At 40.1% G+C, this 22628-nt stretch overlaps 1 protein-coding gene across 2 annotated transcripts in view; it reads left to right on the top strand.

Moving 5' to 3' along the window:
- Positions 1–22628, top strand: part of LOC107189103 (CD151 antigen-like) — a 120171-nt gene that overhangs the window by 49254 nt on the left and 48289 nt on the right. Inside the window, exon 1 of one of the 2 annotated variants that reach the window (XM_015577569.1) lies at positions 17729–17880. The exons of the other annotated variant lie outside the window; for it this stretch is intronic. Within the exon in view, the coding sequence (XP_015433055.1) occupies positions 17870–17880 (11 nt within the window). The 5' untranslated portion in view covers positions 17729–17869. Of the gene's footprint in view, positions 1–17728; positions 17881–22628 lie in introns of those variants that run through there. 2 annotated transcript variants of the gene reach the window in all.

Raw genomic sequence — 22628 nt, 5'->3', positions numbered from 1 at the left:
ATTAGAAATTGGGACATTGACCTCAGTGTGAATCAGTCTTCAACATTCTTCAAACATCGAAAGCAATTACCCCGGTGGTAATTAAGCTTCTGGCACGAGTCCACTAGTGCACCTGTTCTCGCTCGGTAAACAAGATCCAGCCTCTCCATTTTCTGCGTGGTGTAAAATGGTATACGAGGTGTCCAGCTTCTTTATTGGTCGTCAACCCTTGCAGGGGACCTTTAGAAAGGACCATAGAAGACAAAGATCTGTGAAGAGAATGAAAAGGATTCTCGAGGGTATATATCAAGGCTCGTAAAACGCCTTCCGATCTTTCTGTCCCTTGACGTTTCATCTGCTCTTTCATCTGCCCCCTGCCTGTTTCTTTCTTCTTTTTGTCTCCCAGTCGAATTTTGAGCCGGGTAATAGCGGTTCGAGTGGGAGGAAGTCTCTCTGGAGCTTTTGTCTCCCAGTGCGAGTCGACGCTTTTGTTTAGCGGGCGTAAAGTCGGAAGGGGCCCGGTTTGTCCGTAAACTTTAAATGCCCTTTCATCGCCATCTTGCCCCCTTTTCTTCTCTAAGGGGGATAATTGTCTCTGGCTCAGCTGCCGTGGAGCGATTAAATCTTACGGGAGTTTCTGCCGTTACTTTTGGCTCTGTTTCGCGAAGACGGAACTGGGGGACACAGGCTCTTGTCAGTGGATAAATTTCCAATGGTAATTCTGAGGTGAACAACGCGCTTCGGTGATCGATTGTCTTTCCCTGTTCTCGATGCGACTACCTCGGTCGAGGAGATTCGAAATTACGGTCTGTTTAAAAGCACGATCAATTTTCATCGACGATGCGAGGATGGATGGAAATGTGGATGTGCCCGGAATGTCAACGTCGAGTGGATTTATCGATGTACCAGGCGGAAATTGTGCTTTGGAACAGGGTCCAGTGTAATGGTTAAGTAATTTTTCGATATTGAATTCGTAGATTTTTCATTCGAATTTCGCTAGGGACTTTTGAAGAGGTAGCTTGGTGTACGCGGGTTAAAAATGAACGAATATTTGGGAATTTATTGTGAAGTAAGTATTGAACCAATCTCTTTGGCACTTTAATAATATTTTATTGTACCATTAAACTGAGTAGACATATTTTTATTTTCGCAACAAATCCGTAAATATTATAGTTATAAGGACTTATGTGCAGCCCGTGAGTAAAAAAGGTGTTTCACGCTGGGGAATGTAACTCAAGAAATATTCAACCAACTGATCCGACATTGTATCTACATATTCTTTAATATCTTCACAGCATAAACCTACATTTATAATTTTATTTTTTCAATAAACAATATTTTTTAGCATTTTTTACTGGAAAAGAGTACCTTTTCTTTAAAAAAATGTCATCATTTTTTCAATTTTGCATTATTTGATTTCAAAATAGGTTCACTCTGTGAAGATCTTAAAGATTATGTACATTCAAGTCTGGAACAGCTTGTTGAATATTGTTTTAGCTACATACCCCGGCGTGAAACACGTTTTTTGCTCACGGGCTGCACATAAGTCCTTATAACAATAATATTTATGGATTTGTTGCGAAATTAAAAATTTTTCTTTTAATTTAATTGTACCATTAAGTATTCGTAAAGTTTCAAAGAGATTGGTTTAACATTTTCTTCGCAAGAAATTCCCAAAAAATCCCTTAACACTAGAACAACCAGCATTAAATGTACACTAAATTAAATTGAATAATACAATAATCTACAGAATACATTCGATAATCTAGCATAATATACCATAAAATAAAACCTGTAGTAAATTAAAAACCAACATAAATTCCGTCAGAAGCACCCTTATAATTTCAGTAATGGTAAAATATTGAATCTGTAATCCGTCATTTTGGCAGGTTCTAGTGTTGAGAGCTTGGGTTATTTATTTCAGCCACATATGGCCATTAGTTCATTGCCGAGGAGCCTTCGAACTCTCATCGATCATTTCCTGTGCCCAATATTCGGAACTTCAGTGCATTTAGTTTAATCAAATTCAATAAATTTTAGTACGCATTCCATTTTGCGTGGAGCCTGATGGAACCGTCAGAAAGTCTCCGTTAACAATAATGGAAAATTAACTTCCGAAGTAAATCAGTTTTCCAGAGGAAGGGACATGCAAACTTCGCGGAATTATAATGGAAGTTTTCGTGGCGGAAGATTTCTCCGCGCGATACAAATTCATTTAACGTAATGAAGATCGATGGACTGTAGGAGGCCACGGGTTCATTCATCTTGGGCGACGGGATGCATCGATTTCGGGTTCGTTTGTCAACGGGCGCGGTGGCCTGAACCGAAATTGAACCGCGTTGTCAAAGCGCTTTGTTGACGCACCGGTTGATTGTCGAACGGCTTTGAGACAATGTATCGTACACAGATCGAGTTATTCAATTGCTTTCGAAACCACGGCTACCAAAGCCACTGGTTTCACGAAACTGCGACGGTATTGGTTAACCATTTAACTATTTGTTGTTAATAGACGATGAAATGAAACGAACTGAAAACGGTAAGAAATAAAGGTTTTTATCTTTCTATCGCGTTGCATCTTTGTTTATTTATTTATTAACCAGTAGATTTATAGTTACGTAAATCATATAGAGGTAACAACCAAGTTACCTGTACACAGGCCTGACTTACGATAAAAAGGAGACTTACATACTAAAAGAAAAATTAAATAGATCTGAAAGAGCAATATGCACATTCACTAGTCAACGTGAAAATATTATAGAATATAAATTAGCTCACAGTGTATAACTTTAAAGTTACAAACCTGAACCAATATTCTTTAGAAATATCTAAATGGTTTTACGTAAAAAATTCCTGTTCACAGACTGGAAGTATGAACTGACTAACAAAATAATCACTTTTGTATTAATTTCCCGAGTAAAATCAGCAATTAAACAAAAATACTTTTCCAGCTTCGATTGAACAAAACTTCCAATCCCATATGGAAAGAACTTCGAATATTTCAATGGCCACTGTCCCAGCGAACATTTGGCCTCGGTTTTGGGGATCTCCCATAAGTCGAATTTCCATAGAAAGTTGACGTGCTTCGTCGAAAACACAGGGACAACCAGCGATCGATTGAACATCGGGATCTAAACTCCCTGGGGGTTAGGAACGAAACACGGTTATCCGTAACGAGTATTCGCAGTCGAGCCGAAAAGGGAGGCAGCTAGAGCCTGAGCTGTTTCATCTCCGTCGGAGGACGATTTCGTTCGGGAACACGCGGAATAGAATTGGGACAAAAAGGAAAGACGTACGGGAGAATGGAAAGGGCAGGGGGAGGAGTGGGAAACCATTCCTGGTTGAATGAATATCCACGTGCAGCAATGATCCTATTCCGCGGCGGGGCTGATGAATACCAGAGGTGTAAGGGCTCTAAAGCAAGGAAGGCTGGCGTTCCGTTTCAGAATCGAGGGGATTATTTTCTTACCGTTTATTCCAGGCTCGTCCGGAGATTCGAGAGCCTTTATCCCCGAGAGGGCCAACACCCCCAAGTTTCTCCTGACGTATTTCTTTTCAAATTGGAAGACCCCCATCATTCATAGTCGTCACGATACAGGGGAACCCTTTATTCAATCGTCACATCACGGCAATCGAAGAGCGCCCGATAGTTCTCCGCCAAAGTGAAATCAGGAATCCCTAGTGTCTCGTTAAGATTCACGTGAATCTCTTTTGGAGTTGATTTATACTGAGGTGACACGAGAATGATGCAATTCGAAATTCAGGATTTGGCGGAAATTCTTCGAATCATATCGAGATATTCTGAAGCACAGTGGAATCTTGATATATTGCCGCGCGAGGCCATTCCCCTCCACACGTATTTTCACGCGCGTAAATTTGCTAACCCCACCACGTGGGCTCCATAAAGGGGGCTCTCGATATATCGCCGCGTCCGAGAATTTTAATCTCCTACAACCCCGACAATGGCAATATATCAAGAGTCCACTGTATTAGAAATATATACAACCAATTCTGTTTTTACCTTACGTGATCAGCTTAGATTACCCGACTGCTAACTGTTCGATCGAATATTTTTTTGGTTAATCTGTTTCCCAAAGTTTTCAAGGTCACCTTCAGTTTTCTGGAGATGAATCTATAAATTTTTGTGAACAAAAATTGTTTACTCTCAATTTTTCAGGGTCATAGTAAGATCGTCTCGTGGTTTTTAAATGGAATACTATTTTTATTTCGATGTTATGAAAGTACAGAAAAAAAAGAAAGTTCAGCGTATGTCTTTGAAATTACCTTGATGAGAGATACTTTCCTGGATATTACATCCTACTGTTTTGTTTACGTTATAACAGTATCTCCTGTGAAACATGATCCAATAAGATGTCCAGGGCCGTTGTATCAAGTACATGGGGGAATTAACGAGGAACCCGTGTTCTCAGAGTCTTCTGTTTCCTTTGAAACCATAATCTTCCTCGTTGTTCGTCGTCAATATTGTAGAAATTAGAAGTAAACGCGACGACCTGTCTGAAGCCCTCTGGGCATGCGATCCTTTTTCCGCACCCTGTTGTTTCTGGTGACAGCGGTTATAAGGGGGAGATGATGTGTTGCATACTATGGTCCCCCTGGAATACCTGTTCCAACAGTTTTTAATATATTTCTGACAAGAAAATCCTACACATCTACAATCCCTAGTTTCATATATATCAAGCTAATAACATTGAAATTTATTCAGTAAATAATTACTTGTGGAGCCTCCAGAAATAAAATCTATATTTTTTATTCAATCACCGCCCAGAAAGCACGTGGTGCCTTGAAGACGCCAAAAATATTTTAGGGTTTTTTAATTAAAAACCTCCTTCAGTGCTGATTTCACATGCTCACTACTCTTAAATTTTATATAAATTATGACACGAAACGACACTACGTATGAGATGACATAATACAAAACCTCCCACACTAAATTCTCGATAAGTGTTCGAAGGCTCTGAGCATTAAATATTTCATAAACTAATGGCCATACGTAGCTGAAACAAGTACCATTGGCTTCGGAATTCCAAGATCTACCACTGTGCTGAACCTCGTTAAAAAATTCAACGTTACACCTGGAGGAAATAAAAACCATAAAAAATAACAGTAAACATACTCGTCAGCAATTCAAACCCCATAGTTCTCCCGTCGAGTCGCGTCTGTACAAAAACAATCGTGTCATCCCTCGTACATCATTTCCAAGTCAATTCGAGACACGGTCCGTCACATGGGGTATTAACATTGTTCGAAATGATTACAAGGGATGACTCGTTCGATGGCTCGCGGCGGTAAGAAGCTGCCTGGCCTCTCTTCGTCGCCGACATATCGGAGCATATTTGCTCTTTTTGCCTCGGCGATCCTCCAGGCTCATCTGTCACGTGGAGGAGGGAGGGGGAGCCACAACGCGAGGTTTGTCGTTTCTTCTCGCTTTTCCGCGAGTCGAACAAATTGTACCTGACAGCCGGGACACGGCCGGTGAGTAATGGTCCCGCGGAAGGGGTGGTTCACCGCCACCCCCACCCCCCCTGCTGGCTGTTGCGTGTCGAAAGTCAGCGCAAGATCACTCTTCTGTTTCCTACCAGCTGGCTGCCCGCGCGCGGCACGCCTCTTCAATGAACGTACAGTGGGTATCAAAAGTATTCGTGTACCCTTTAAAACAGAACAACTTTTTTTAAAATTGAGTTTTTTTGTATTATTATTATTAAGGGGTCTCCCTACTGTGACGTGTAAAAAATTAGGCGAAATTGAGGAATTTAAAGAAAAAAACTATGAGTATATTGATATTAAACTTTTTTCTATGAATTCGTATACACTAATAGGATAAGCTTAATTTTTTTCATTTGAAGATGTAGTACGGATTAAAAATTATTGTAATTTTTCGGGACTGTCTAAAAAATGGTGCCTCCATGGCTGCCATTATATCAGCTGTCTACGTTACCTCGAATAAAAAATTGAGAGAGATTCTTAATCTGTATGAACGTGGCTATTTGAAAAATTCGCAGAAAACTCTTCAATAAAAAGTAAAATACACTTTAATTTTTTTTAATGAAATTCCATTTGATGCATCTTTGTATCCTCTTTAAAAAAGTATTAAGGGTCGTAGGTCTAAAATGGATTGGTTTAGAAGTAATGTATTTTGTCCCAGACGCCCATATACGCATCATACTGTGCTCTGCGTCAAATAGATCCATAAATCTCGGTCAAACAATAATTCAACATCTCCCTGCATATATCAATAGCGAATAGATTATCCCCCCTGCTTTGGGACCACCCGCCTGCGTGGACTCTGTGCTCTATTCTAATATTCATACTTCAGCTATATGATTCCATAACCCGTGGACGTAGGAACAGCTTCGAAGGATAATTGATAGGATTAAACGACGGCAGAATAACGTGCACGCCAGGACCAGAATGGAATTCTCGAGCTCTTGTGGGCTGCGTTTACGGGAGACTCGGGGAGAAAGCCAAGTAGTGGGTGGGGAAAGCTGGAGCGGTAATCCTCGATTACATTGCCAATCGGATTTTCGTTCTTTTGGTCCGTGTAATGCGAACCTTCCTCGAGGAAAGTCGATAGTTAACAAGTTTTCACGTGCCGTGCTAATTATGTGGGCATTAATTCGCAATTGAAGCTTTCCCTCGTTAACTGCGCGTTTCCTTCGCATTACCGTCAATGAGCCCTGGCGATACGCTTACGTTCTCCCGATTTTACTTCTTGAGTTCTGAACCGTTTTAACTCTATTTTACAAAAATACTCTATTTTACATAATATAAAGAAGATTAGTTCAATGCTTAACGTGATAACAAAGGTGCAGTTTCGCGTGAGAAAGGCTGAATTAAACGGGTGGAACTTCGAGTAATGAAATCGCAGCTGTTGGACAGGGACACCAGCAATTTTGTAACTTTAACTAAGACCTGCAAAATGGACAGACTGGTCATTTTTCAGGTGTTAATTAAAGTTATAACATTGCTGGTGTCCCTGTCGAACAACTGCGATTTCATTCCTCGCAGTTCCATCGGTTTAATTCAACCTTTTACGCCCTTAATCCGCCAAGTTTCGCGATAATTCAGTCTATCGAGTTTCGTCTTCGCAGAAGGCGGACGTTCAGGGGCGTTAAAGGGGTGGGTGGGTGGGTGGTATTCCCTAGCCTAGGTTCGTCAAACTTTGCATGCAAAGCCGGAAATCGGGCGCGAATCGTGCGAGCCGGAACTTTCAGCGCGACGGAACGAGACTGATCCTCTTACGGACCGGGGCTAGAAGCGATCGTAAAGATTTAATTCCTCTTCGTCGGGAACTTATTGCCGAGCAGACGACGAATGAACGCTACGGAAACGTTCGGACCCCTGGTTAGGTCCGTTTCAGCATGGAATTTCCGTCTTTATTCTGAACCTTTTTTTACGAGTCTACGGCGAAAGTGGACTCGATATATTGTACAGGGTGCTTCGAAAGAATGTTGACAATTGTATGAAAATCAATTTTAGAAAGATATACAGGGTGAGTCAAGAAGAATTGCTATCTTAAATAACTTATTACCTATTAGTTGTATCAAAAAACGTTTTAATGAATTACAGAGCATTTTAAGGGACGCATCGAATGAATAGAATTTAATTTTTTTACATGCTATTTCTTTAGATATCGAGGTGACCTTGAATTTTTTCAAGGTCAATGCATCTTGTTCTTAATACCATCGTGATATGGATCGTTGAATTCGTCCCTCTATTGGCAACAACGTGGTATGAAAAAAAGATGCATTGAACCTTGAGAAAACTCAAGGTCACCTTGATATCTTAAAAAATATAAAATATAAGAAAATCAAATTGTATCCATCCGTTGCATCCCTTAAAATGCTGCATAATTCATTAGAACGTTAATAAGTAACGAGTTATTTTAGACATTAGTTCTTTCTGACTCACCATGTGTGTATCTTCTCCATAAAATGAAATTGACCAGAGAATAGAGATCCACTTTGGGGGTGATGGAATGGATACATCTTATACCACATAATTTAGGAATTATACAGGTGCAAGAATTACTCGATCCACCCTATAGGATCTCTCGACAAAATAAGTATACATATACATACGCCTGTACAAATAAAGTTTCATTCACCCGAAAAACATAAAGACCACTTAATATCACCATTTTCACAAGATCGTTGGCCCACAATTTCCATTCGCTAGACTCCAGCTAAGAAAGGCCAGGCTGTACATTTTCCGTTCGTTGATTCGGTTCAAGGATTTATACGGGCTTCGTGATCTCGGCGTGTAGTTGCTGTGCAAACAAGAACCGTGTGGGGGGGGGGCAGGAAATTTGAAGCTTTTCGGCGGAGGCGGCAGTAAACTTGCCCTGCTTCCGGAAAGAACCATTTCGAGAGGACTAGCTGGCTCGGACACGGACGTTGTGCACCGGTGGTATTCAAACTACCTTAGTCTTAATGGATTCGGCGAACTCGAAGGCTGCTCCTCGAGGAGCCTTCTCTCGATTCTTGTTCTGTTTACTCCTTCGTCGTCAACCCCCCCCCCCTTTCTTCCGTCCCAGCGAAAATCATAAAGACGGTTACCCAGTGCGCTTGATCCCCGGACATAGTAATTGCTGCTCCGCTGCGGCGAATGGGTGGTGTATCGTAGTCGAAATAATAGGTCGTACGGGAAACCATTTTTTCTATTTTACTTCACGAACAGTTTTCTTTGAAATAACGTGACCACGCTGGTATTCGACGTTTCGAGGCCAAGTGAGGTTTGTTGTGTTTAAGGGAAGGATTCGCGTGTAAAAGGTTGAAAAAATAAAGGAAATTTTTGTTTGCATAAATCGAAGGTACATCGCGATCACAGAAGCAATAATATCTTTACTGAATTTTCTATTAATAGAATGAAGTCGACCTCTGAACTCGTTTATTTTATTTTGTAATTATTTTATAAGTCGGTTAATAAAGTCCCACATGTCAAACTGTTTGTAGGTTACAAAATATGAATGACACAAGATATGTCATTTGGGATATTGTTTTTCAAGTAAAAAATTTCTTAAAATTATATTCTTTCATAATTCAATAAACCATTGAAAAATGTACATTTGTGCATGCAATGGTACTATATCTGTCTCTTACAGTTAAGAATTTTAATGTAAAATGACAAAAAAATCGTTTTGTTTATTAATGACGCGTCGTATGAAAATTTTCCTGTCGGTAGCGTAATAGATCATAAAAAACTGAATAAAACAAATATACAACATTGCGTTTTATTCTCCATGAAGGTGGCTAAAATAAAGAATCTAAACAAATTAATTGACAAGGTGAAAGTATGATTTTTACCAAGAAATTTTTATTTCTCTTGCCCCGAAAAAATAGTGATTTTAGAGATATCAAAAAGTTTCCGCTGAATATAAAATGCTATTGGTTTTTTGAAAATTTTAAGCAACGAACAGTTGTTTATAGAAGATGATAAATAAAGAAAAATATAGTAAATCCTTCCAACACACGAAACAATTCTTAGAAGAGTTCGGTCCATTTGGTGACATTGCGTAATTGTAAAATAAGCTTGTTATTGTGTAAGCTTGAAAGTTCCATGATCAACCTGTCCTCGTACTCAGTGCAGTCGAGGATCAAATCAACAGCATCGGTATGGATAACCCATCGGCGGAGCCTGTTCGCTGCCCGGGTCAAATATTTGCGCAACGTGTCATCGGCTTATTGATCCTTCGACGTTAGAAAGTCACTTATACGCTCATCCCCTTTCCTTTGCCTGAATTAATACATCTGTCCGTGTGTCGAAATTCCAAGACGAACTTAGAAAGATATCCCCGCAGGAATCATTAATCGATAAACTACGCAATTTATTCATACATAGCAATCTACTAAAACGTAATTAAATAAAAGGATTATTGAAGTTGAAGTTTCATAATTCATTATATATGTCTATTTTTCGAATGTACCGTATTAAAAAGTATTTTAATTTCAAAATCCCGCGTTAAGTGCAACTACAAGATTTTCTTTGACAGCGCTATCGGAACTTTGGGCGATTTTAGATAAATGTGATTGAGAGGATCTTGTAAAAAATCTGGCAACACTGATAACAACAACATATTTTCAAACACTATTTCATTAACTTTTTTTAAATGATTTAGTAGAATACTTATTACTACACCTCATACATTTGTTAATATAATATATTGTTTTATGGGTTCTGTTTCTCTAAAAAATTTAATACGATACAACTATTAATATTTTTTTTAAGCACCCTGTATGTGAATATTCCATACACATTAATAGTACACAAGTGAATTGATATTTGCTTCCTGTGAACACACTTTATAACGCAGCGAATTTTCATCAACGTCCCGCAGTCCATGCGTCGACCTCAAACGAAAACCGTTTCCAATGGAAACGAACGAATTCGTGGTTTTTCGACCTGTTATTTTCTACCTTTCGATTGCGAAAAAAAAACAAACAAAATATACCTCGAACTGGAGGAGCCAACAAGCACCAGGAGAGCGCCGATACAAAAACAGGAAAATCCAATTTGTCCGCGTTTACCCGTGCTTGAGAGCGAAAACAATTCCGCGGTATTTATTTACCATAGGAAGCCCGTTACTCACGCGCGATTCGCCCAAATCTGTATCGACGTCGGGTCTCGAGAAAATACGTTGGAAAACAGGACTAATAGAGCAGATCTGCCACGCTGCTGCAATTTCGATTTCTTTTTTTTTTTGCGAAAATTCCGTTTCTATGCGTAAGTTCCGTCTCTATGACACGGCCAACAACGTTTCCCAGTATATTTCAGCCGGTTCGGAGTGACATGGATCGAGTTTCGAAGCGAATACCAGCATGGGTTGTGGTAGATCCGTGAACAAACTGTTTTAAACTGTTTCAAACTATTTTAAACTATTTAAAACTGTTTCAGATCGTTTCAAACTAATTCAAACATGTTCGATCTAAACATCTACCGATGGGTTTGAACAGTTCAAGCCAAGTTTGATCATGGTGAAGCGATCGCACTTTTCAAACACGTTGATGACATTCCAACCGCAAATTCTGATCACTGTTAAGCTTCTCAAACAGTTTGACGAAACGTTTCAAATTTCGAAACGTTTACAATAGCTACATTTTGAAGTTTAAAGTTTGAAACGTTTCATCAAACCGTCTGAAAAGTTCACAACAGCTCGAGTTTGAAGTTTGAAACGTTTCATGAAACCGTTTGAAAAGTTCACAACAGCTCGAGTTTGAAGTTTGAAACGTTTCATCAAACCGTTTGAAAAGTTTCCAACATTTCCAGTTTGAAGTTTGAAACGTTTCATCAAACCATTTGAAAAAGTTTACAAGAACCCCAGTTTAAATTTTAAGAAGTCACGAGGTCTTTGAAAGGTGATCAAGTGTTCGAAAACTTCTAAAGCAACCTTGAGTTTGACCATCTTACCATGATCCAACTCGCCTCAAACTCTTCAAACTCCTCGTATGTTTGAACACGTTCGAACGATCTGATTACCTGCCTGCTGTAATCATAGGTATGCGGGTGCACGTTAAACATTGGTTGCCCGTCTGCGAACAATTTCCAAGCACGCTTCATACCCTCTGTTGCTGACAGTCGTTACAGGGAAGGGGGGGGGGGTTGTGTGTGTCGAGCGGCATCTGCACCGCTCAACGTTTCGTGTCCGTTAACCATAATCTCTTCCCTCAACTTTCCCCGTTTCGAGCTGCCCTGCCTCCCCCACATCCGTATGAGCGAAAGGGGAAAGCGAGGAATCCCGAACGCAGAGATTGCTCTCGTTGGTCGCGTCGTTGGTCCCTCGATCTCTGTGCACCATACGCGAGATTACACAGCCTGTAGTCGCCTGGGCGACTTTTAACCCCCGTGTCACAGCGGAGAGATATCTCCGACATCCATCTACCCTTATCCCGCTGTTGGGATGTTGCTGGTTGCCCGCCATTTTTCTGTCCACGTCCTCTTTCAACGAGGGAAACGGTGGAAATGTTTCACGGAAATCACGCGTAACGTTGGGCCATCCAGGAAGTTCGTGCTGTGATTACTTTGGATACCTTTTTTTCTTCTGTGCTTGGTTTTTTTACTCGATTCTGTTTTTACACGATGGATACGGTCGTGAAAGATCTGTGTTAAAAAGAATACCTTTCGGATGGAAAAAATGGAGTTATGTACAAGTTTTTTGTTCAATCAAGATTGAAAATTTAACCCTTTGAGGGATACTGGCACGTGTGTGTATATTTAATGTTTCTGTCGATCAAGCATTATTTCAAAATTGTAATTATATATTCGCTAGGAAATTTCCCAACGAAACAGGGTTCTCTACCAATTGCGTGTTGTTAATATTTCTAAATATATTTTAGTTAAAAACAAGTGAAAAATATAAAGAATATTTTCTATAGTCTTAACTAATTCGAGGTCACATTTCATAATTAATATGAAAGAAATTAATTACAAATACCTAATATATCCTGGCACAACTTAATAATTTACTCAACACCTCATCGTCGAGTTAAAAACTGATTAAAAATCGGTGTAACAATAAAACGTTGGCATCGAGCGTTACAGGAAATCCGTTATACCTCCCCAAAAAAAAAGCTAAATATAATATCCCCGACTCTGGGCCGCTAAGTTAATAATCATGGCGTCGTGTCGATTATTAAAATTAATCGTGTACAAGACGCGTCGCGTGAGACCACGGCCGAGTGCAATTTTTCTAATTGAACCGGTCCTCGCGAGGGAAATGCGCGGCCGTTGGATTAAAATCCAGAACGCTGGCTTTACAAGTTTCCGCGGTAAAGTAAACGACTGTTGTCCCTTGCCCGCGTAATTACGGACTGGCAGTTATTTAACAAGTATTAGTAGCACGCAGGACGTTTTAATTAAATTACCACTCGCCGCATCCTGCGCCAGAGGAGTCCTGCAGCTTGAACGCAACCGAGCCGCGATATTAGCAAACTCGGGATTCCCTGTCCTCTTTGGATATATATTGTTTACCGTTTGTTCGCTCCCCGTCGATTTCTATGCGTAATTAGGTTCCCAGTTAATTGGTCAATGAGCCAGTCGATAATCTGTAATTAGGTGTAATTTTAAACGAACGATTCTGTGTGATAGTTTGTTGAAGAAATGTGATATACGGTAAATTCTCGATGAGTGTTCGAAGACTCCTCGGTACTGAATAGTAAATATTTCATAAACTAATGGCCATGTACGACTGAAATAAATATTATTGGTTTCAGGATTTTAAAGTTGTATCACTGTGCTAAAACTCATTAGAAAGTCAGCGTTACACATTGGGAGACTTCTTGTTGTTAGTGCAAAGGAGCCTTCGAACACTCATCGAGAATTTACTGTATACTACACTGTCAAATTATTATGAACACTACTTATACTACTTATTTGAATTTTGATCAAGAACAGAATTGAAAATACACTTATAATAGTAGGTTCTTTATTACAGAACATATTGTTATGTTTTTACTTGTCTTCCCCCCCCCCCCCCCCGAGACTATCGGTACATTCCAAGCTTATCGATTTGTTTGTATTCCCTGTTCTTCCCCCAACGATCTAATGAGATGAAAAACGTGTTCTTGGGACACACAAAATCACTTCCCTCCAGTCGATGCATGATTGATCGATATACGCCAGTGCCATCCATCGTTTATAATTGGAGAAAACTCCGTCTTAATCGATCCATTAAAATTAAACACACCCGAGGGCAGAAGTTACGGTGGTCGCTTAACTCCCGTTCCGATCCGGTTCTCGTTTAATCAAGATACTCCTGCCGGCTGAACGCGCCCGTAGGGCAAGTCTTTCCCGTGTCATCAGGATTTTTCTTGGCCGCCCACGTGGTTCCGCGTACACGTTAACGCGTGGACGGTAGCAATGGGAACGAACGCAGAATGAACTCCCCTGAAGCCAGTATTGAACAAAATTTTATTCGAATAGAGTATAGGTTTTAGAGAAATAGAATATAGAAAAATGGAGTATAGGGAAATATAGTATAGAGAAATAGAGTATAGAAAAGTAGAATATAGAGAAATAGAGTATAGAGAAATAGAATATAGAGAAATAGAGTATAGAGTTTAATTTAACAACTTTGGCAAACAGACAAAAATTGCTGACTACTTTCTTTTCGTAAATGGGATTCCCCTTGGTCGCGCGAATTGCTCGAAGATTGTAGAATTACTAAATTTTTATGTACCATCTCGAAGCTCTCGTTATCACAGCCTATTTTATATCAAAACACACCGTACTCAATATGGCCAACCGTGTTGTTTCGACTGTGCTTATCTTCAATCACTCTCTGCTAGCATTAAAGAATTCGTTTTTTCGCATCGTCAATAATTAATATAACTTTAACATTTATTTCCATTGTTATATACATCCTTTTCTCGTTGTTATAACTCTGTTAACATTATACTTTTCTCCTTTACAAGATGTAAAACTATTTAATAAGATAAAAATGTTCATTTTGATATACGTACACCTCTAGAGCTCCAATAACCACCACGCAATATACGTTAACCGTCCCTGGGCGCTTGACTTGCCACCGAAACGCTTAAAGTTGCGAATAACCTAAGCCCCTGCTGTTTTTACAGTCACTATACATAGCTCGTGGAGGCAATATACCGCTGGTCACTCCACAAATCCATACCAACCATATAAATCTATAAAATCAGTTTTCCCAAAAACGGAGCTTTACACGGCCAAATCTTATTCTACATTTTCAATCAATTCCATTTTACACAAATCCATATCCTGTCGATTGTTTCAGGATTACCAGGGCACCCAGTATAAAAGTAGACTACCACAAAAATTCGATACATTCAGTTTCATCCTCTAGCACCATTCCACTTTACACAAATCCAGATCCTGTCGGTTCTATCAGGATTACCAGGACACCCAGTATAAAAGTAGACTACCACAAAAATTCGATATATTCAGTTTCCTCCTCTAGAACCTAAAAAAATAAACTGAATATATCGAATTTTTTTACCTAGCCTCCTTCCTCTTCAAAAAGATCGATCACGCGAAATTGAAAGAGCAGATTAAGGGACGACGATCTACCCAAAGAAAGGTGAAAGGTTCGCAAAGCTGGCGAGCCGCGAAGGAATTTTACGAGTTAGCAACGTGTGCACGTTACAACTCGGGCCCACCCCGTAATCCCGTTATTTTCGGGTGGAGTACCAAAGGAGGAGGGATGACGAAAGTGACGTAAAGACGAAACGAGTGTCCTTTACGATCGCTTAAACGAGCCCCCGGTGTTATATCCAGGTGGCGAGCATTATTCGGCGTAATAACGCGATAAATAACGGCCCGTAACTTCCCTCCACCAAAAGGATAGCCCAACCGATAACTACGGTGGCATTCGGCCACTCTATTCCGTGGCGCGCGCCCGCGACGGTTCATAAACGTTAATTCCGTCGAGCTGCCCCGCTCACCAGATGGAAAGGAACGGTCAGGACCGCATTAAGATTTTTTGTGACCCAGGCCTATCAGATTTTTGGGGGCCCGTTGGTTGAAAATCGGGGGTTGGGGGATTTTTTTGTAATGCAGCACAACATAATACTTCAAATATGTAATTTTCGAAAATTGAAATTTATTTTCAATCAAATTGAACCAAATTAATATTACAGCCCCCCTTAGCACTAGAACTACCACGGAAGTCAAAATGACTTGTCAATATACTGTTACAACGATGATTAAAATGTTATGACAATACATTTTCTCAGATATTTGGCATATTTTATTGCGATATTAACACATTATCGATCGATTATTATTTAATACGTTCAGTAGATCCAACGATCAACAGCCAAGGGACTATTATTATTAAACAGTTCAATCATAGTAGCAATTAATTAATAGGTTTCTTATCTACAAGCACTGAAATTTAAAAGCCTATTAATAGGCTACCAGTCAATAAAGTGTTAAAGTGAAGAAATTAATGAATTTGTAATTTTCTGATCAAATGTTTTTCAAATGTTTTTCACGTTTATCCACCGATCGAAGCAAATATGCGTTTATCGTCGGTAGTTCTAGTATTAAACCACCCTTTGATCCGGTCCTGAGAACAGTGGAATTCCCGTGGTTCTTCGGTGGAAACGAAAGTGGCCTGTTATGGTAAAAAAAAAAAGAGTTTTTTACGCGAGTGAAAAATGGTGTCTTTAACCTCCTTCGTTCGTAGACTCGCGATTAAACCAGAGCCCATCCAGCCAGACGATGCACTTTGCATTTTAGAGCCTCCACAGTCGCTGGGGGTAAACGGTCTCGCGGGCGCTGACGTTGGCGGATGGCTAGCTGGTTGGCTATAAATCGAGAAAATTATAGAGCATACCTGTCCACAGGCAACTCCGTTCTTTCTTCGTTATTGTCGAAATCGTGACGTCGATTACATCGTGTCGATTATAGCGATTTTCCTTTTGTTTCTCGTGACGTTAGACGTGTAATTCGATTCTCGCTGAGTACAGGGACTTAAACCGGTATGATTTTGATATATTTTTTTGGTTTCTATAAAGGTAGGGCTTATATAATAATTCACACATAAAAATTCGCAGTCTAGTGATGAGAGTCCGGAGGAGAAAATAAATTATTTCTCTTATTTCTCTGAATATAAATTATTTCTAGAGTAAAATAGTATTTTATTAGATCTTTATCAATCGATAGAAACAAGAGTAAAATGATCTAATGAGTAGATATAGAAATATTGTTATAATAGGTTGTTGCATAGCAAATATCGTTTACTTTATTTTAGTCTTAATATTAAAATCGTTAAACATGAGATCAAAGAGCTTGTAATAGAAAATACCGCGTATCGTAAAAACAAATGAAACACCGTATGCGAGCCTGATAAGGATCTATGAAACGCATCTCTCCAGAGAAATCGTATTGAATCACTCTCCCGTTCATTAAAGAGCTCTTTGTTGCGTCGACATCCAGTTTCTCCCACATACGATCGTAAATCCACAATCTGTCGGAATCGAGTTAAATGTTAATCGTTCTTTGTGCCTCGTCCTGCAGTTTCATCAAGCTTCTTGCGTTTGTAGTTCTACATCTGGCTCTAGCTGTAGGTGTAGCTAACACTATCACGGAAGGAGATCTGCTTGGACCCATGTAAAATCGGTGAATTAATGAAGATACCATAAATAGATCCGTCTGGACCCTTCTAAAATCGGTAAATCGGTAAGAATACAAAATAGATCCGTCTGGACCCATGTAAAATCGGTGAATCGGTGAGAATACAAAATATGTAGATTCTACTTGACCCACGTAAAATCGGTAAATTAGTGAAGGTAGAAAACCGATCTGCCTGGACCCATTCAAAAACGGTAAATTGGTGAAAATCCAAAGTTGATCCATGTGGACCCATATAAAATCGCTGAATTGGCGAAAATACAAAATAGATCAGACCAAACCCATATAAAATCGGTGAATTGGCGAAAATACAAAATAAATCAGACTGAACCCATGTAAAATCGGTAAACTGGCGAAAATACAAAATAGATCAGACTGAACCCATGTAAAATCGGTAAATTAGTAACAATACAAAATATGTCAGTCTGAACCCACGTGAAATCAGCAAAAACGTGGATCAACCAGAAGAATCTCAAGAGAGATGGGTGCCCTTTATTCCAGCACGGCATTATCCAATTTTCCACGGCGCGGCGGGACGATGCGCGATGCACGCAGAGGCGGATGGCGTGGGCCGGCGAACGGGTATACGCGTCGGCCGGTTCCCGCGCCGCAGTTTTCCCCGCGCGACGCTGCACGCCGGCTCCAGCTGGTGGTGCACACGTACTGCAACCTGCATCGACGAGATCCGCCAGGCGGTACGATAGAAAGCGGCGATGAAACCGATAACACCTTGTCGATCGGAACTTTTTGCCTCTGGCCAGGATTAACGATGTCTGACAGGTAATTGAAATCGGTAATTTCGAAAACGGACGTGAATAGAAAAATTAGAATTTCATTATGCACGCTGGATTACGCGCGTGATCACTCTCGAGAGAAACTTGGGTGGGCGATATTAGCGGCTACTTAGTTAACATTTAATTCCTTCTTCTTATACAGACTATTCTAGTGATTTAAAAGATTCAAATCGTTATCTGCAAAATACGAATTTCCCAACACAGAGAACTAACAAATTAATTTCCAAAAACGACTGCTTTTATTTGAAAGGCTACCCATTTTTGTGTTTTTCAATATTTTTCATTCATTCCAGTTCACACAATAACCACACACAATCGAATTTTTAAGAAACTCCGCTAGAATTCAATCAAATGGGTCTGTACTCGATTAACCTAGATATTAATCGATACGCATTCTTCTGCGTTTTTTACTAAAGAAAAATGCTCCAACCGTTGGTGTACGCTCGGTTCTTGATTACAAATCCTTTGCCATTTACCTCCACAAGCCTCCCCCTTTTTACGCCCGTTCCAGCCGAAAGAATTTTCGATCAGCGATTTAACGACCGATCGCGTAAAATCGGCCAATCTTCCCGCCATTCTCCATCCCCACCTCACCCCCCCCCCTTCTCCCGCTATTTCACCTTTATCGGGTCAATTTTACGGGTCGTAGTTCGCGGGGGATAAAGGGTGAGTCGGAGTGAGCGTTTGGGATTACGGTTCCGTCTTAAATCGACCGTACGGGTAACTGCCGCTTTATGTTCCCGTCGATACGTGACCCTACGCGACCGTATGATCTGTGACGCGCACGTGTCGTCCGTTCCAAGTCACGTCGAAAACGTGTTTGGGGCCCTTGGCTCCATCCGGTATTCGCTATTTTAAATAAAACTCCGATCGGCGGTCGCGTACCCACCTGGAATGGAAACTCTGGTGCAGGCGATTCGAAAGGCACCTTCATACATCATTTACAAATTCCTTAATCTCTCTTTTCAAATAATTATTAGTTTCCATTCTGTTTAAAAAAGTAAATCTGCATTCGTCTTTTTACGTTACACCACGGACGAGATATAAGAATAGACCTAACAACTTATGGGACTTACTGTCCCACGAAAATCACGCTGGTTAAAGCGTACCTCTACATAAAAGTTTCCATTATCAGGAATTACATTCGACACCGTGATAACGCACAGCACACATGCACCCGTGACTGCATGTAGCGATACATACATACATTATTCGCTAGCAAGGAATGGAATTCTGAAATAGTACGGGGGCTTCTGACACCCCCGAATAATGAGACAGAAAATTACATTGCATGTTAGGTCTATCCTTATATCTCGTCTGTGGTTACACATAATTTTCCTACATTCATGCTTCATTCATTAATCTCTTTAAATAACAAACGACAGATGATAAAAAGTATGATTTTCTTTGTTACGTCTTTTTTATTTCTTATTATACGCAGTTTCCTGCGGTGCATGCCGACTTGCTTGTTCGGAACTTCGTAGTACAAGCGCGGCGCATATCCCACACTACCGCGGCAGCTCCACCGGAATACTCGCGCGCTGATTGGTCGGGGTTTTTCGTTAATATCTCGTTAACGAAGCCTCAGATAACATTTTGGCTAAGGAAAAACTTGTTCCAAATCACCTCACGAGTGACCCATTTCAGAGAACTACAACTCTTTCGTTACACCTGTATAAATGACCTGAAAAAATATATACTACGTTAAAAGAAAAATGTTTTATACTCTCAATAAGTGTATTAATAAAAAGACAACACTTCACGTGTCTTGAACATTTCGTTCACTCAAGAAAAAATTCCCAAGAAATGACAATTGTTCAGGGCGTCACAGTGACAAGACCCCTTAATCTATGTCGGAAAGTGTACAATACTGTTCGAATCCAGATCTCGTAAATTACCCCCATTAAAATTTACGCTCGTATAAACACCCGCAGTCTAGCCACGAGATACTCTAAGACTATAAGACCGTCCATAAAACTCGGATCTTCACGGAACGTATCCACGTGTTAACGGGTTCTGTTCGATTTCCCCGCGCGAGCTGGGTTGGTTAAGTTTTACACCTTGAAAACACAACCTCTGCCGAGAGTTGCATCGCAGGAACCGTCCAATAAAAGGAGACCGGGGTCTCTGAGTGGACGGCAAGGTTAATGCGATTGGATGATTGGCTCGATTAGCAAATTGGCCGTCGACGTGTAGGACATTGGGATAAATGAGGATATGTCTAGGCTGGGAACATGGCACCGGTTGCAAATTGATGGGAAGGGATCGAACGACAGGCCCCCGATGTCGTTGCTGATATATTATGAGACATGGTTTTGCGATAGGAGGACATCGTGGTGCGTGTGTCACGCTACGCGATTAACCTTCGAAAGTTATGACCATGTCAGCCGAACAAAAAAAAATGGATTTCGAACCGTCAATCCCGCCCTGACACTTCCGTCAGGTTGAAAAATGCAGTGGAAAAAAAAATGAAGCAAGAAAATGGATCAGTGTTAACCCTTTCAGCTCTGTATAGGGAGCGTCACTTAACTGTACGTAAATTTACTTGTAAACTACCTTATGTGTAAAAAAATGTTTCAAACGAATGTTGTTTGATATCGAGTGAGACATAGAATGTGGTAATTAATTTTTTTATGTTTCGGAATTTTTATCGAGATATGAAGGTGACTTTGAATTTTTGTATCACAATGCTGAGTAAAAAACTACTGAGGTATATGGATTCAAAAATGAATAAATACTGAGATATTCTTTCAATAAATCTTTAATGCAAATAATACTCAAATTGCTGTCCATTAAAGGAAATCCTCGATGACTATTCGAAGATTCCTCAACCACTGGTAAATCTTTTCGTTTTCCTGATACGCTCACCATTCACGAAAAGGAACACCAACTGGTAATTGCTTGAACAGCATGTACACCTAATTGGTTATACCTGTTTGTGAACGAATTATTTTTAATTGACTTAATGGAACAGGGGGGGGGGTAATGGAGGATGCAATAAGCCACGGTTTGTTTCCTCTGGGGCTGTCTGTAAAAACAAATTCGAGATGCATATCGGTGCGTCATCGCGAACGTGTAGGCCGACGTGGGCGTGTTCGTATGCCTTAAGTTCGTGGCACGTGGGTCGTCAGGAAGAGCCGTATTGGGCGCGTGGCGCGTGGCCGATGAATTTTTTCCCCTGTCACCGGCGTTGATTATTTTCACGTCCGTTATCGTCAGGATAGGTACACGTGCGACCGGTTAGAAAATTCATTTCGACGGTTCTGTCGTAACCTCTCTGACTCGTAACGAAAGCTGCTTCGTCTGACAATAAGGTACATCGATGCGTTTACTTCTTGAATCATGTCTATTGTATGTTTTCCTAATTTGTAAAGAGAAATTAATTTGTTTCATTCACGAAGCTGATTCATCTAATTTTGTACATTATCTACAAATCATGGGGATCAAGTGTTAACATTTGAATAAGATTGACAGTATACGAGCCGTTTACTTTTTGATAGTGGTGTAAATCCATTTTCCTATATATTGAGATCAGGGACTTCTACCGAAACGTAAAATACCGGTATTATACCGAAGAAGAATTGTCCTAGTTAGCTCAGTGTTGGTCGATGTAGTCACCTGAAAAGTGAAACATTGAATTTCCTTTCTTCTCGAAAATTATAACAATTTGTAACAGAAGCGTAGTTTTTGACGACGAGTAAATAAAGTGTAGTTTGAGGTTCGAAGTAGTTGAATATAATAAGTCAAATTTTTTGGAACGAATTGACTCAATGTTTCGTCAGTATTGTGGCTAAGTAAATTCATCAGAGGTTGAATAATACCGATAATTTTATTCAGTATATGTGTAATTACCGTTAATTATGAAACGACATAAAAAAATTGCTTTTTGCTCGTTAGCGAAACCGCAAATTATTCTGTAATTTTCAGAGCCAGCGGAAATGATTTGTAGAGAGGGCGGAAACGTGATTTTTAAAACAATATTGCATGAATTTTGATAAAAGAAGAGATATAAACCTCTCAAAAATCAAATTGGCCGATCCCGTAAAATAAAACACAGGGAGGATCAATAGTAACTATGCAAACAAATCAGTGTTACACAGTCAATTATTTAACGTGTACGTTTTAAAACGCAAAACATAAAATATGTAAAAGATGAACAAATGTGTATAATAAAATATGAAAAAACAAAATTTACACAGTTCGTAGAATTTAGAGTTGACACAAATTTGGCTCCCGGAAGGTTCAAACGATAATTGCTTCCCAGAATTCCCAGAAAGAATCATCCACCCCTAGTAGCCACATTCCATTCAGTGTCCAAGTTACACCCAAGTAATCCCCTTGTATAGGTCACGACCCTTCCGTGGCATTCGGTCGAAATCGTTAAAAACTTCAGTCAATCGATGAAAAATTTACCATTCGTGATCTTTGGCCGAGACCAGGAGGGGGAGGATGAGAGCATCGAAAAGTATATTCATCCCATGTGGGGCGCAGACGAGATAACCAATAACCGTGCGCGGGGGCCAATAACCGCGGAACGTTATCCAGCCTACCGTTTATTAAACGTTTCAGCCTCTCTCTCTCTCTCCCTCTCTCTGTGGCAGTTTGCTGAAAAAAAGAAGAAGAAGAGGAAGACGTAAAAAAAAATACGCTGCAGTCCAGACCGGTACATCCGGGCGGGAACTTTCCTTTATGCTCGGCCCTCACGGTCGAAACTACTTCGCCCACACGAAAGAG

The sequence above is a fragment of the Dufourea novaeangliae genome, unplaced genomic scaffold, assembly GCF_001272555.1.
Source record: "Dufourea novaeangliae isolate 0120121106 unplaced genomic scaffold, ASM127255v1 scaffold16, whole genome shotgun sequence".
Lineage (NCBI taxonomy): Eukaryota > Metazoa > Arthropoda > Insecta > Hymenoptera > Halictidae > Dufourea > Dufourea novaeangliae.
This window is presented reverse-complemented; position numbering and strand designations above follow the sequence as displayed.